This window comes from Helicoverpa armigera, chromosome 9, assembly GCF_030705265.1.
Source record: "Helicoverpa armigera isolate CAAS_96S chromosome 9, ASM3070526v1, whole genome shotgun sequence".
Classification (NCBI taxonomy): domain Eukaryota; kingdom Metazoa; phylum Arthropoda; class Insecta; order Lepidoptera; family Noctuidae; genus Helicoverpa; species Helicoverpa armigera.
The window spans coordinates 633391-650205 of NC_087128.1; the positions used below are offsets into that span (position 1 = coordinate 633391).

Here is a 16815-nt window from a genome sequence, read left to right on the forward strand (position 1 = left end):
AACCCATCCTTTCATAACTCCACAAAAGAAAACACCAAAGAAAGGCTAACAAAATCCACGAACACACGACAAAGGGACACCCGCCAAAAGACTGGAGCATTTTCAAAAAATTAGTCGCTCCGACGTACCAACAAATAACTAGCATTTACGGAGAACTCTAAAGCTGTTTTAGCGAGCCCCAACCCGGGCGTTGACGCCTAAAAGCGTAAAAAAAGCCCCGAAATGCCCCAATGCTCCTTCGTTTGTTCATAACAGGCTGGCTTGCAGTGAACACTGACTTTTTACTGTACCCTTACCCATCAGTCGAGTTTTTTGCGACTTCGGTATTAGGCTTGTTCCCTTTGTGCCTGCTGTGCCATATTTGGTACTAGTTAGTCAAAAAATCTGGGACAAGGGAACTTGCTTTAATGCTGTCAATAGATTGTTTTGGGAACTTAATTGTGATTGAGGGTTTGGGTTTTTGGCAAGGATGGACGAGGAGAAAGATAACCGTGTTCGGGGATCAATGGGTTTTAACATAAAAATAAAGACATTAACAACACTCAATCTGCAGGTCTTGGTGTTATATCATCATCATCAGCCTATAGCAGTCCACTGCTGGACATAGGCCTCTCCAAGTGCACGCCGTTGGGGTAAACGAGTTCTAGAGTGGAGACCACGACTAGGCAAACGTAGTGTAGGACGTCCTCAGGCACGGTGGAGTGATGACTTGCGCAAGACGGCTGGCAGGACCTGGATGCGAGCAGCCGAAAATCGATCTCAGTGGCGTGCACTTGGTGTTATATGCGATGCATCAACTTTACTTGCGTCACACTACTATTAGAGGTCGCTACTTTTCATTGCCCCACTCTTCACTTATCAGCCACGTATTTCTTTTCCTTCTTACTTTCAAACCATATTATTTTTAAACAAGGAATCTGTTTAATACTCCGTTTCTCAGAGAACAAGACCAAATAACCATCCTCAATTAATTTGATAAGCGCAATCTATCACGTCAATATCAATTAAACGTACCGCTCACCCTGTACCTCATACAGGGTGTTTGCTTGTCGCAGGCGGATCAATAACCCCGTGCTTCTATGTGCTGCCTAGATAAACAGAGGATGTGCCGCTGCGGCGCCTGCCTTCTTGTACTCAGATGTTTGAAATGTGGATGTGACTTTACATTAGCCAAATCTGACGCCTGTAAGTCGCATTTTTACAGTCTTGTTGTTTATGGAATTGGTGTGTAGCACAATTGTAGTTTTCTAAAACAACATGGATTTTCAGACTTTTTCTCTGAATGATTTTGTGATTTAAAATTTGTTTAAAAAAATTTGCACGCCATGGTAGAATATTGTTTGAAATACATTTATACAACATCTATATTCATACACATCACTTGACAAAGCTACAAGAACCACATTTTACAATCCTCACAAAACCTCAATATCCAACATCACCACATTCCAACCAACAAAAAAAAACTTCCTCACAACACAACCACGAACACTGATCAACACAACACAGAGATTAAATTGCCGCATCCAGTTCTCATCCCTCCATGTCCCGCGGCACGGTACCGATCAATCAAACAGGCAGTCACAGCTGAAAACAATATAGGGGCTCGGGACACGCTGTTTGTTTTGTGAACACCCTGTGGTTATGTGCTGCGTAAGATCTGTTTGGTCTTTATTATCGTGCGGAACGATGTAAATAGTTTTCAATTGGAGATTTTGAAAATATTTGTTATTGCAACTGTTTGTTTTTAAGTTAAGGGAGAGTATCGCCCTAGTTTAGTCTTCATGTAATCTGTCTTTCAGAAAGAATGGTGTTTTTAGACATGTATAAAGCATAGGTCGAGACAGATTTTATTTAGAGTTATATAAAATATGGTTGAACTTATTTTATACCTCATATAAAAATCAAAGCAAGCGAAATTGAGTTATAAAATATAAATGCAGTCTATTTATAATGTTATACGATTCTCAAATTTGCATTGATTATACATTTTGTAGAAAAATACTCGGCCAAGCAAACTAGTGTTGTTAGGAAAATTTTTAAGTATAAAAAAATTGAGAAATTATGTTAGAGACAGAGTAAAAGGCATTTCAGGCTTTGAATGCACTCATAGATAGGTATTCCCTTGTAAACTAACGGACAATAAATTGTCTTAGACGAGCTATTAGTATTTAACCACCAGACGGACTACTGATCCAATAATACTTTAAACTAGTCTCAAACTTCCCATTAAAACGCCAATAAATTTATCTGAAAATTTGCATTTCAATACCGATATGAAAGATCCATCTTACACTAGAAACTTCCTACATAACATAATTACCTCCTTAGGAAGTAAAACGTCTATTAGCTCCTTTTCATGCTAAAGTAAGGAGATAATAGGAATATTAGCGTGTCCTACTCAACCAAGGAGAACAAAATGACTAGCGGAGATATCATAACTCAATATCTCGTAAGAAAGTACCGCGTCAAAATGCGGGTGCGAGGGATACGATAAACGTTAGTAACTCCGCCCTTATATGCATTCTATGGAACCAGCCCCATTATTTTAAAAATAAAATCACGGTTTTGATTTGACAAGGAACCCGAACCTCTCGTTAGTTTTAGTAATTGATCACGCTACGTTGCTTGACCTACAAGAAGACGCCTGACCTACCTTTCTTATGCCATTTCCGTTGTCTTTCCTTTCTCCGTGTACCTAACGGTTAAAAGTATACCTAGGTTTCGACAAAAACTGAATTGCTGATGTCATAAAATGCAGCGTTGATATGCAGTCTACCGCGAGTTTTACTGCCTCATAAAATTATGGGGGATCAAATGTGTCTAGTGGCTTCCTATGAAATATATCGTATATCGTGATGTACGGTAATTTTAATAGTTTGAGCTGAAGAGATGGGACGTTGCTTATGTTTTATTTAATGGGAACGTCTCATATGATATATCTTATATCTCGATGACATATTTTTGTCTTCTTTCTAAGCTATTGGTAGGATCGTTTGTTAATCTTTAAGTTATTGTTAATAACATGTTCATGTGTTTTCGTTATCAATGTGTTTGATGACTATAATTACTTCGATCCGTAGATCGTTCGATCGTTCGATTCGATATATATTACAATAAAGTATTTATAAACGTACATACTTACTACAAGACCTTGTATTTATTCCACAAGTATACAAAATGCATGAAGCTACAATTCCTAACACTAAAATGCTGAGTTTAAAGATCGTAGCTTTTCATAAACGGCGGCAGGTGGTCATCGCTATTTCACTACGTTACAAATTTTATTATTCCTTGTGTGAGAACTGATGAATATTAAACAGGTTCCACATGAACCGATAGTGAATAAAACGCTTTCATGAATTTTCCAAATAAGCAGTTGGAAGTGACATTTAAATGTACTCGTGTTACAACATTTTAGCCTTAAAAGTATGAATTGCAGCCTTTAAATTGAAGGAAGACTTAACATTTATAGTGAGTATACTAGCTTACCTTTATGTATCTAGGACGAATACTAGTTCTTGACAAAATGTAACGCGCTAATTAGCTACTGTTCTAATGAACAAGAATGTAAAACAAAAACACACATTCATCTCATATCTGTAATGTTTCTACGTTGAAATTGAATCGATTTAAATGAAATTGGATCAGTCTAGAGGGAAATGCTGTGACCTGACAGGGTTCTTGTACTCTACCTTGTATAACATTTGTAACCACATTATTAACTGTAAAACGTGTATGTATATATGTATGTACGTGTATGTATGTATATATGTATGTATGTGTGGCTTAATCAATTGTTTAAATAGTAAATAAATGAATATGAATATCGAAAAACGGACATAACCTTTTAACCCTGAAGGAGTTCCCTCAGGACGCAAATGGAACCACAAGGACCAGCTAGTACGAAATAAACAACAAATTTTACGACGGTGGGTAACATGCAAAAATTGTCGTTCGACAGCTGCGGTGTTGGCAGACTGTAAAACTAAATTTTTTACGTCCAGGAAAGAGGCCATCAAATGAATTCGATGGCAATGCTCGGGGCCCGTCGTAAATACGAGTACACGGCGCTTATGCTTAATGTTTTCACACTAGAACTAGCTATTATTTGTTTAAGGTGACTTTTTACTAAAACTATAGGCTTCGGCATCGGCAGCTTCTTGCCTCAGCCAATCTCATCCCACCCATCCACGGACTGGGTGCGTCGAGCGTTGCTTAACGTCATGATTGACCTATGAATCAAACGATGGAAAAACAATGATATAACTGAAATTCTTACCAATTTTAAATGTGAAAATAATGTTTCCTTTTAGATTGAGGTAAAATTGTACACAAATATAGGGTAGTTCCCTGGAAGACGTAGGTTATGGGAGCATTATCTTTAGGCTGCGAGTGAACCCATGGCTAAAGAAAGGTAGTATGGAAATGTAACAAGTCATACTACAGAGGTACAATTAAGTACTTTTTCGACCCAATACTAAATCGATTATAACCTAAGATATCGAATGCTTAAGAGCGCTATTACAAAATCGAATCGCTCAGGTTTAGGTAAATTAGACGATAGCCGGCAGCACTTGCGCGCGTGTGCGTCTAGTGAAATACGCAACGCACACCTGCGGACCGCCACGCGGCACAAACAAACTTGAGACTTTGCCACTTTTATTTTCGAAATAGTTTATTGGTTTTATAGTTTATGAAATATTATTTGTACCGATGAATTTTATAACCTAGAATAGCTCGATTGAGTTACAATAAACAAATAATCGTTTACAATTTTTAAATTATTTAATCGACAACCAAACTTTTCACCATGTTTATCAATTAGGTATAAGTAATTGATTTATAAAAAAACTAAAATCTATAATTCGTCTTCCATGTATTGTATCTTCATTTTCCTGCAACAATAAAAACTAGGAATGTAAATAGTTTATTAAAACAAATGTGTCTGTTGCGAGTGACAAAAAATACTTACCATATTATTTGTACTGGTATCCGATTGAGTCTGATAATCTGAATTAAATATGCTTTCATTATCCTGCAAGAATCAAAGATATCCAATAATATTATTATGCAACAGCGAAACTAACGACGATGACATTTACGTACATATTTCTATATAACCAACATCAAAAAAAGAGAACCCAATCTATAACATTTTTGCATTAGAATATCATGGGTTAATACTTGTGTATATTACATTTCAATCAGATCATTATAACTAATAAATAAAATAAAAACTCACTAGTATCAAAACGAGTTCGTTGCGCAGGTTGCGCTATATTTTCGAGCTCCGGCGAGTTTGCGCGGCGCAACAGCGAGCGATACGTCCTCCTCGATAAGCGCTTGGCGCTGACTAAAGTTGAACACCGCGCGTCACAAGATTTATATTGATTTTTGCATTGCAAACAAAAATTATTTTAAAATATTGTTTTACGTTTAAATAGACCAATTTTTTTTTCAAGCTTTATAACAATACCACCTTAATTATTAAATATGTTTTATTTGAATTTGGATTATACTTTCATAGATAAAAAATATAGTTTTGTACGGAAAATTGTCAGTAACTCTCAGTTTTATAGAATTATTTTTGGTGTATTACTGTATGAATTGTAATAAATTGGTGTAAGCAAGCACAAGTACAAGATATAGTTGTATCTTGAACATTTTTATAAATGGTGAAATTGCTATATCCTCGTAGTACTGAAGCATCAAAAGATTCCCAAAAGCAACATTTTATGAAACATCCTTTGCAGAGACAAAGATTTTACTGATGTACGTGGACAAATTAAAATATTTATTGAAAACAGCCCCAAGATAAATGATCAAACTTTCTTAATCTTATTTTTGTTTTTTTTTTGTGACTGTATCCAAAGCATACTGACGCATCAAAACTCGTATAAAACTCGAAAATTTGTGATAGCCCTCTTAATGAGCTTTTGACGCCTCACTAGCACTCTCGTGTAGTTCTCAATCGGCTTAGCTGTCGCTATGCAGTGCGTGTTCTAATACAATTCCAGTCAAGATGTTTATTGCTTTGCTGTGTTTAGCTGCTGGGTTTGGGATCCTGTGTTCTATTTCATTGAATGGAACTGAGATCGTGGTACATTCGAGTAGATTTAGTAGGTGTTTGACTCCTGACAAAAGAAAAACGTTCGAATAAAACAAAACTGCCTAAATAAAAAACTGCTAGACTCCCTCCCCATGATGCGATAATTTGCGAGGGCATGCGTGGTGAATGCATTTGCTCATTAAAAAAAAAAAAAAACAACCCAGTGACGTTTCTACTGCTTCAAATACACTAAAGAATCAATTGCAAAAATATACCAAAAACTGAATTGTAGCTCTTCTGACCAATTCTTAAGTTTCAACTTTAAGACTTGAAATAAAATACAACTACCTTAAAGGTAAGTGGTACGGAACCAAACGTACGTAAACAGAAACAGAACGATTTCCCTCAAAACTTGTAAGAGAGAAACTCCGGGTCGTTTAGCTAAGTTCCTTCGTTTGAGAAGCTGATTGAATATCAGTCTGTACATGCTTTGGAAAACAAGACGAAACTGTGTCTGAACTTACTGCCTAGAAAGATAGAATTCAAGTCAAAACTCCTTTTGACCTGTATCCGAATTTATTAGTGTGATTAAAATCAAATTTTATATAGGTGAAAGGGGCAGTGCAGTAGTTGATTACTGATCCAAAACGTTTGACCATTTTGGTAGACCTTTTGCAATACCCCTTTGGCTCTGAAGATCAAGAGGTTCCGGACTCAATTTTCAGCTTTACTGTAGTGTAAAAAAAAAACAAATCATCGGATGAACGAGGGTTAGGAGGTATTCCAAGGACGATGACTGGTGAGGATCCATTCACTGTCAGGTGTGTGTAAGATAATCCTTCTAGCTGATTATGTCAGCACTGTTCAAGTCTGCCTAACACACGCCATCCCAATTAGTATCGAAACAGCGTAATCTAATATCCTTTGGTTGACATTTAAATGTTGCACGCGACGCTGGTATTCTACCCAGCTTTATTCCTGGAAGATCTAATATTCTTCGTTATGTCAGATTGGTATAATAATGCGTGTTTTTCTGGATTTCATAATGCATTCTCTACATATACGTCGTGTACAAAAAGTATTATAGGACAAATGTATCATTAAAAATTTTGTTAGTCGAGTGTTCGAAATGCCAAAACTACTGACCCGACACCAAAAAAAATACTTGAGAAATTACAGGCTACTTTTTTTCCAGGTATGATAGTAAGTAGTTCTCTGGGAACGCCGGTAAAACCGCAGGGGTACAGCCAGTATAGTTATAGTTCTTGACTAAACCCAGCTTCGTATTTTGTTAACTTTAGTAGGAATGATAACGGAGCCCTGAGTAACGGCGGTTTTACACAAAACTTCTGCGTTTATACTAAGTCGAAGTTATCTCGGAATATTTTCTTAGTTACGGGGCGGTATTCTTATCTTTATGTATAAGGAATGTGCTAAAGCTTGTCTAAATAATGAACTTTGAAAATATTTTGAATAATAAATATTTTTCCTTTTGTTTCAGGATTTTTTTCAATAATGCGGCAGTCTAATGGAGTCTAGCTTAGGCATCACGGAAGCCGGTGAGTCAGTTTTTGTATAATTTTCTTCTAAACTTTTTGAAAACTAATTAGAATTTTCAAATATAAATTTTGCGTTTACCATAGGTGAATTGCATTACTTAAATCGGAGAATCGAAAGATTTAACAATATAAACAAATTACCAGTATTAGTTTACCGGCATTCATATCCTCGGTTCACGGCACTGAGAAATTAACCAGGAATATTCTTACTCCAACACTGGCTGATTTCGAGGTGCCGTATTTAGCCGAGGCTATGGATGCATGGAAAATTACTTGCCCGAATGAAAATTTACCCAGCAACCCGTCTTCCCAAAGACAGTGGGATGAGCCGCTCTGCAGAGTAACCCGGAATAGTTTGATAGAAACGGCAATTACTCCTGCTGAGCGAGCGCGCCTACTGGCTGTGGGTAGATGGGAGTCGGGGCTTTGGCTTCAGGCACTACCGTCGTCAAATATTGGCACCATGTTTGACGATACAACTTTCCGCCTCGCTACTTGCTTACGTATAGGAGCACCGTGCTGCTCCCCTCATCGCTGCCACTGTGGTGAGGCTGTCACCAGCCTCGGACACCACGGCCTGTCGTGCAGCCGCAGTGCGGGCCGTATTGCCCGGCATGCAAACATCAATGACATTATACGTCGGGCTCTTGTTGCCGTCGGGGTACCAGCTGTATTAGAACCAAACGGCTTGGCACGCGACGACGGTAAGAGACCAGACGGCATGTCGTTATTCCCTTGGAAGATGGGTAGGCCTTTAGTATGGGACGCAACCTGTGTCGATACTCTTGCGCCATCACACCTTCCAAGTTCTGCGTGCTGTGCTGCTGCTGCCGCTGCGGCTGCGGAGAACCTCAAGCGGCGGAAATATAGTGGCCTTGTCGGAAACTATATTTTCGAACCGTTTGGGGTTGAAACCCTCGGGTCGTGGGGTCCGAATGCCCACATTCTATTTAAAGATCTCTCAAGGCGGCTGGTTGACGCTTCTCGTGACCAGAAGGCTGGCTATTACCTCGGACAAAGAATCAGCATGGCGATCCAACGAGGTAATGCTGCCAGCCTCTTGGGCACGCTCCCAGTTGACAGCGATGGGGACGAATTTTTTGACGCTTTTTAGTTGTTTGTTTTACTAGGATAGTTTTTGATTTTTATTGTAAATATGTATTGTAAATATCTGTGTAAATAAATATTAGATATAAACAAATTAACAAAATGGACCCTTTCTCAAAAATAATCTTAAAAAAATACAATTAATCAAGAACAGGATTTTCCTTTCGTCCAAGTCATAGTGACTTCGGTGGGTATTTTTTCTGGCAGCATTCGGCGGCAGGGAGTCTGGCATACCCAGCGTCAATACAATGGCCGACGTTGATGGATGAGCTCATTGGGGTGCATGTAAGACCCACTAATGTGTGCCCAGCATTATATTCATTCAATTCCTATTATTTTTCATGTGTTCGGATTTTTGGTTGTGTTTTATTGCATTGGTTTTGTCGATTTTGGCTTTGAAGGTATTATTTCAAGTACCTAAAACTGTTTTAATCTCTCTTATAATGTTGTCGTAACAAGTTTGCATACAAGTGATAAAAAACATAGTTATCCCATCCCTAACTGTCCTGCATCCGGATGAAAAGTAACCTATGTATGTCGTTTCTAAAGGTTCGAGGGCAGGTGCAACATACGGAAAAAAAGACAGAGTTACTTTCTTTATAATATTAATACATAATAAGTAGAATATGGATTTTTCAACTCAAACCTTATCCAGATTTGACCCCACGACCTAATAAACCTGCTACCTACAGTCCAAAATCTATCACTTTCTACCACTGCACCAATCTATTCTCTAATATATCTTACAAAATATCTTTTTATCCCGGGCAAGAGTCCAAGTCTGACAAAATACAGCCTACGCAAGCTGCACGCCCCTTCAGCCGCCCCAGGGCTGCCAACGTCCAGAAAATTAACATTATCAATTTGTCCACTTGTACCACTAGATATATTATGTACTATACTAGCGACCCGCCCCAGCTTCGCAGGGATAACAGTATTTCCCCATTATTTAATGTAATTTATCATACATATTAACCTTCCTCTTTAATCATTCTCAGCCTTACTTATAAACGTGAATTAAATAATAAGTAATACTTAAGGGGTGTTTAAGAAAATTCTTACTTATAAACGTTGCTTAAGAATGTCTTAACTAACATTTAATTACTACTTAAGACTTTAAGTAGTGATTAGTTAAAATGTTGCTTAGAAGGTGATTAGAGATTTTTATAAGTAAGGGGGTCTATCTATTAAAAAACCCCCATTAAAATCGATTGCGTAGTTTTGACAGGAAAATCGACTTTGTTTTATACTATGTAGTATGATGCTTTTGCTTGCGACTTTGTCCTTATGAGACTCGGTGATATCGTAATCTTTGAGGATTAATTTATTGCTTGCTGGATAAAAAGTATCCTATGCGTTAATACAAGCAGTTGGACCATCTTATAGTGTGAAGTAACTAAGATATAAATAGACATACACTTTTGCCTTTAAATTTATGTTACTTGTTTTTTGGCTGTAATTGCTTACATATTCTATAGATCTAGTACATAGCCTCTTCACACTGGCGGATTTTCCGAGATATATCGCAAGGTTCGTATGAAGAACAGCCAGTTGTGAAATCCACCAGTGCGAGGATCAATTATACTTTATTGTGTATTACGGGTAATTAAAAATCTGTGAACTTGTGTGTTTCGTGGTATTGAGCAATGAATATTTTCTTATACAGGTCTTTCACATTTACAATATTAAGTAGAATATGCATTAAGGCTTTTACTGATGACTTATTGATGTCCTTAATTGAATCTCGATGACTGCTGAATAATAAGTATTCTTTCGGTTGCTGCGGTCACTAAAGTGCAATTAAGAAACGAATGGTTTAATCAAAGATTAACTTAAGTGCAAATAAATGGAAATTACCACAAAGATGACTGACCTATATTTTCAACTTGACGAAACCTATGGCTACATAATCCTTGCAAACAATACAGCATCAACCGTCATGTCACAGAGTAGGTTAATTGCAACCAATGACAAACTATTAATTCAGTTAGGTAATGTTGTCAGCGAGGACATTGTGCTGCTAAGCCTACTCTGTGTATATCATAGTGGACAATGGGCCGGATTAGTGGGACATGCAGCGCGGTGATAAAACTTGTGAATTAATTGTGCTGGACGACTGGACGCTGGCTATTGTAATGCGTTGTGCCCCTCAAAATGTTTTGACACAAGCTTTGGGTGCGGCCCTCTCTCTTGTTTTCGGAGCTGCAGTGTAAACTGATTTGAGTGCAGGTGGATGCAAGGCTGCTAGATATTGCAGTGGGATGTACTCGTGTTTTTACTGCAAAATCTTTACTAAACTCTTTTTATAAAGCTGAAAGGTTGGATTATTTGTTTGATAGCGATAATGTCTGGATCTACTGGTGCGATTCGAAAAGTATTTCAATGTTAAATAGCCCATTTATCGCTTAAGGCTATATTTTTTCCCGGTGGACGGAGTGGTTCTCACAAAAATTTCAAAAACAAAGATTCGTCGGTCGGTATTTTTACTCTATGTACGTCTTTCAACCCTTCCAGCGCTCATCTTCAAGTTTTGATCCCGGACCACTTGCAGACTAAATTAGGTTTTTTGGACTTTCCACTTGAGTCCATAACTTATGCAGCTCCACGCTTGCTTGCAGTGTTGGCTCCGAAAAAACTTTACCTTGGTTTAATTTAGTTTTATGGGTCAAGGTAACAAAAGTTCGTAATTGTTTTCAGTTATTTTAGCTCATGTTATTAACGTTAGGGGACTAGATTTGAACCAAATGACCTGATGATTAAATTAGCAATTTCGGCAAAGTGAGTGATTTGGAAATTAATTTAAATGCGATGAAAGCTAATTATCCTTTACAGGAACATTTAGATATTTATTTCGTGCCCAAAGATAGTTTAAATACACACATACCTACTTTTACTTAACAGTAGAGATAAACAATACATTAGCAATTTGACAGCGATACAGTTATGATTTACATCAGAACATTACCGACGATCGTGCCAACTGCGAACTCTACCGACTATTATAATATCATGTAATCCGACGCACAGGCATACCCATCAATGATTATATTATACTATCCGGCCAGGGGCAGATCCAGTCCTCAAAAGAGATTGTGGACAGATATTTTTTATAGTTGAAAATTCACATACCTACATCCACATCATAAAATTCAGTATTTTAGGGAGTATGTGAGGGTGTAGATAAATCGGAAGAATATAATGCACAAAACGATGGTATATAACGTAGTACATACAATGAAAAAGATATGGAAGTACATGAGGGGGAGTATATAATATAATGAACAGTAATCAGCATACAATCTTTCCAGCTTTCGCGTTTGTAAAATTAGTAGGATAATACAGCCACAGAACAGAAAACCACAGATATTATTACAGATACGTATATAGATTATTACATACGACATAATATGCAGTAAGCTTCATTTGTCAGTCAAATCAATGGTTTCGATGGCAGCGTGCCACCATGATATTTCCGATGGGTAAACATTACAGAGCGGTCGTGCATGCTAGCATACATATGCATGCTTGTTGTGTATATAGATCGATATTTGCATGAATTTAATAGGTTACCGGATAAACGATGATTCACTTGAGGGTATGTTGTTTGAATGGCTATAGTTATGGCGAGAATTCGGTGAATAGGCGTCTAGGTTCTTGGGGGATCTTGGATAATATAGCTTGGAACAATTTACTGTATTATGTAAAGGGTGACGATTTTTTCATGTGGCATTCTTCAAAAAGATTTGTTTAAGGACCTCGGTCATGGAGGAGTGTAAAGTTTTTACTGAATAAAAACCATTCTTTGCTTTTGGAGGCCGTTGTGTATCAGGGTTGTGGTAATCCTTAGGAACATACCTGCACCCTCGTTAGTTCAGGAAAGCCTTAAAACTTCATACTGTATAAATCAAAGCTCAAAATGTTTGACGCACCCAAAATACCAAAACATGAAACCAAAGCTCATGGGGCCTTGCAATTCAAAGAAATAATGTACCCAGTTCCCCAGCAATAATTCCTAAATAATTCCAAATAATACGACATATTCTCAGCGGAATACCTAAGCTCGATTTAGTTTCCTTGCATATAATTCGAGTCTACAGCAGCATTCTCGATTTCAAGCGTACCTAAGTTGATATACGCCGGGTGTATGGGCGAACCGTTAATCAGACAAAGGGTCTCTGTTCAAGTATAATGCGCTTCAAGCTGCTGGAATCGCTGCAGTTTCTAGTTCTGGGTTTAATGTACTGTGATTGCAAATGTGGGGGTGTACTTCAAGCGCTGTGTGCGCTGGATAATGATGGATTGAAGTTCTGGCTCAGTAACCAGATTTCTGCTAATTCGAGGGTTGTTTGATTACAAGGCAGATATCAATAGTACAACATACACACATATGTATATGTATATAAGACAGTTAACACAGGTACTTAGATCCTTTTCAATTATATGGGGACAAATCACAAACATCTTTCGGTTACGACTCCGCTCAAATATGGCCGCTCGACAATTTCGCGCAAGCTAAACGATTACGCCCCGACTAACGACTGCAGATGGTTTAGAACCTTACTAAACCCACACAAACTCATTGCCAATACACTGCCGAAAAGCCAACGAGTCCAGATTTAAATTTCACAACAAACATTTCAGTAGGCGAGGTCGTAAGCAACTTCCCGCTAACTTGTTTCAACCGCGGGAATGAGGTGTTAAATACCGCCCCGGGCCGGCCTGTGTCGGATGGAACCGGATAAATCCGGCGAAAACTGGAACTGTGCACCTTTAATGTACATAAATTCGGTTGCTTGACGGACTGGCTGTTGCAGTCTGGTTAAAGTGGAGTTAATATATTTTGGGTGTAATTATTCCTCGTGCTGCACATATTTGTTTTTAGGAGTTCAGAGGGTGAGAGGTGAAATGTTTTGAGGCAGAAATTACCATTTACAGAGTAACTTAATACCATGGCTTAATGGTTTTTTTAGGGAAACTACGTTTTGGCATATTTTTATTTTCTGTTATGTGTCAAAGTTCTCTATTTCAGCTTAATGTGCTGTTGCAGCAGATGTTATGGTGTGACTGATAAATAACTAACCGAAGAAAAACACAACACCACGTTTGCCTGACGTCTGGGTTTCAGTACCATAAAGCCCTAGTTCAGTCCACACTATTATGCCGTATTTCACCTGTCGACGAAAAGATTTTTAATATAAAGGAGATCATTCAAGTCTCGAACATTTTGTACCCAAAAATGAAAGTGCCGGCCAGAAGAAAAAAATAGTAGATTCTTGTAGAGGATAATGCCCTGAAGATTTTTTACTATTACAAGAATTGTCTACAATTAACCCCTAGGCTGCTATTTGACTTTGAAAATCCCAAAAAATCCCACAATGTTTGGAGTATTACATTACGGCCCCAAACTGGAGAAGCCAGCCGCTGCCGCTGCCTTCAAACGACTCCTGCCCGACCTGGCAAGACATCAAATGTCATGTGGGAAAGTCAGACTCTTACTGACTAAAACCCATCATGGGGAAACCAGGGCCGCGGTAATTCTTTCGAACAATCCCGCAGCCTCGATAGGCCTTGTCCCCGCAAAAATATCGTACGATTCTTGTCGAGGATGCCCTGAAGATTTTTTACTATTATAAGGAACGTCTTCGGTTAACCCTCAGACTGCTATTTGAGTTTATCGTGAATAAAAATCTATACTTGAATGTTACAGCAAATAACGCCCAAAGTATTTTTTTTACAAATTGAACGTTTACCATATACACCCCCCCCCCCCACCCCTCCTGCTACACCGAGGAGACTTACTGATTTAAACCCATCCTGTTCCTTCTGATATTGTACCGGGGCCGCGGTAACTCTTTCGCACAATCTCGCAGCCCCGGCAGGTTCTGACTCTGGTGGGCCCCACTGGGGTTTGCTGACTGTCTGAGGAGGGCTTGGGTCAACGCTCGCCGCCGACACGGGCCTGTAGTCTCCAAGGCGGCGAAGGGACGATGAGCCTCTCTAAACTCACCGCCCACAGACCGACGTCTACAGTGGCGGGAGTCTTCTCGACACCCGACGCGCGTGGTGTCTTCCACGTCCACCTCAGCAGCTGGGATGAGAGGCGCGAACTCTCAGTTATTCCACCGCCTCCTTCTCTGGCATGCTTTGCAGAAGGAGACGAAGGCATCCCATTCCCCCTCGCCCCTATAGAATTTCGAGTGGCTCATCGTCCCTCCGTCTTTCTCTTGGAGACAAGAGAGTGTCAGCAAACCCCAGGTGACCAAAGCCTGCCGGGGCTGCGGGATTATTCGAAAGAGTTACTAGACGTTCGATTAGTTAAAAAAATACTGTGGACGTTATTTGCCGTAACATTCAAGTATAGATTTTTATTCACGATAAACTCAAATAGCAGTCTGAGGGTTAACCGAAGACAATCCTTACAATATAAAAAATCTTCAGGGCATCCTCGACAAGAATAGTACGATATTTTTGCGGGGACAAGGCCTATCGGGGCTGCGGGATTCTTCGAAAGGATTATCGCGGCCCTGGTTTCCCCATGATGGGTTTTAGTCAGTAAGAGTCTGACTTTCTCATGGCGAGAGGGGGTTCATTTGATGACTTCCCAGATCGAATATTAGTCATTTGAAGGCAACGGCTGGCTTCTCCAGTTTGGGGCTGTAATGTAATGCTCCAAACATTGTGGGATTTTTTGGTATTTTTAAAGTCTAATAGCAGCCTGGGGGTTAATTGTCGACAATTCTTGTAATAGTAAAAAATCTTCAGGGTATTATCCTCTACAAGAATCTACTATATTTTTCTTCCGGCCGGCACTTTCAGTTTTGGGTACGAAATGAATGTTCTCCTTTGAGCCGCAGTAGACAGCACGTAAAGAGTCCCCTGATACATCGTTTAATCTCGGTCACAAAATGTCCATTTCTATAAGTCTTACATAAGGTGTCTTTTAAAAGCTGAATGGTCTCTAAAAGATGACCAGAACTCCTCTTGGCATCGTGCCTTCTATGCCAACTTGGAGTTCAAAATGTAACTTATAGCATTTTACTCTCTGGTAATTTAAGAAAATTTATTTTAGTGAAATAATACGCGGGTCAGTTGGAATTCAGAGAGGTTTTGCAGGATTTTTATGACGGTCTTAGCTTTTTAGTGGTATTTCAAATTGCTTTATAATTTTATTTTAGCTATTGTACCAGCTATTTTGTCCAATGAATTTGCAGAACTGTTAGATGGCTTAGTTTTCTACACAAGTATTACATATAGTTATTTTTGTTATTCGTTGTTCCATTTCTTATATACACCTTATGTAACCAAAAAAAAAAACACCATCACTCTAAAAAAACCAGTTCCTCAACTCAGATTATGGATGCCACGGATCCACTCGAACTATGATCAATCGAGCCGACTGGGAGGGGGAAGTAAGGCATAAAACTTGGAAAATCGGACGGCATCCGATCCGTGTACTGTCAATAATTGATAATGGATGACGTCATTATGTCAGCTGGTGATTGATTGGCTGTTCCGGAACGCGCCGAGATGCTACAGAGAAAAACAGTAGGTCAAGTTTATGTCGGCTCTATTCATGTTTGGATTAGCTTTGGCATTGTCATACTCGATGATATAACTGTAACTATAGTGATGTGATGCAGTAGTTTTGCTTAGGCGGTGTTATACCTAGGTCCTTTGAAAGCAGTTAACATACGTTTATTTTTTTACTCTAATCTGTGCTTTTATACTAACATTCCAATTGCAAGAAAGGGATAAAATTACAAATTGTTCATCCGGTTATACAGATATTTTTATCTTTTGACTAATTCACCAAGTAGTATGTTGTTTTTTAAATATGTTTATGGTAAAACATGAACATGCCATTAGTTTTCATTTCGTATTTCAGCGACTGTACTTAGTTACCCTACTGCTTCCCAATTTACAATGTAAAACGCGATTTAAAACATTATGTCTTCAGGGCTCTGTTAACTTGCATTGTTCAGGATTGGATATTGACTCCATAAATTATGCCATGGTGGAGTATTCCCCGTAATGGATGGTGCCACCATGAACTATAATGGCTCGACGGTTAAAGGGAAGTGCTTTAAAAAGGGAGAT

General features: G+C 38.7%; 1 protein-coding gene and 1 long non-coding RNA gene across 10 annotated transcripts in view; one reads left to right on the plus strand and one right to left on the minus strand.

Annotated features, from left to right (window-relative positions):
* Mmd (mind-meld) overlaps positions 1-16815 on the plus strand; it is a 425901-nt gene that overhangs the window by 16141 nt on the left and 392945 nt on the right. For all 8 annotated transcript variants that reach the window (XM_064036153.1, XM_064036149.1, XM_064036156.1 and 5 more), the window contains exon 2: positions 7554-7611. In XM_064036153.1, the coding sequence (XP_063892223.1) occupies positions 7581-7611 (31 nt within the window). In that variant the 5' untranslated portion in view covers positions 7554-7580. The remainder of the gene's footprint in view (positions 1-7553; positions 7612-16815) is intronic.
* Positions 4509-5285, minus strand: LOC135117326 (uncharacterized). Of its 2 annotated transcripts, XR_010276807.1 has the most exons (3): positions 5246-5285; positions 4976-5038; positions 4509-4898 (listed from the first exon to the last, which is right to left on the minus strand). It is a non-coding gene; the product is annotated as an uncharacterized LOC135117326 (long non-coding RNA). The 2 variants fall into 2 exon arrangements; XR_010276806.1 differs by lacking the exon at positions 5246-5285 and having other exon boundaries at positions 4976-5223.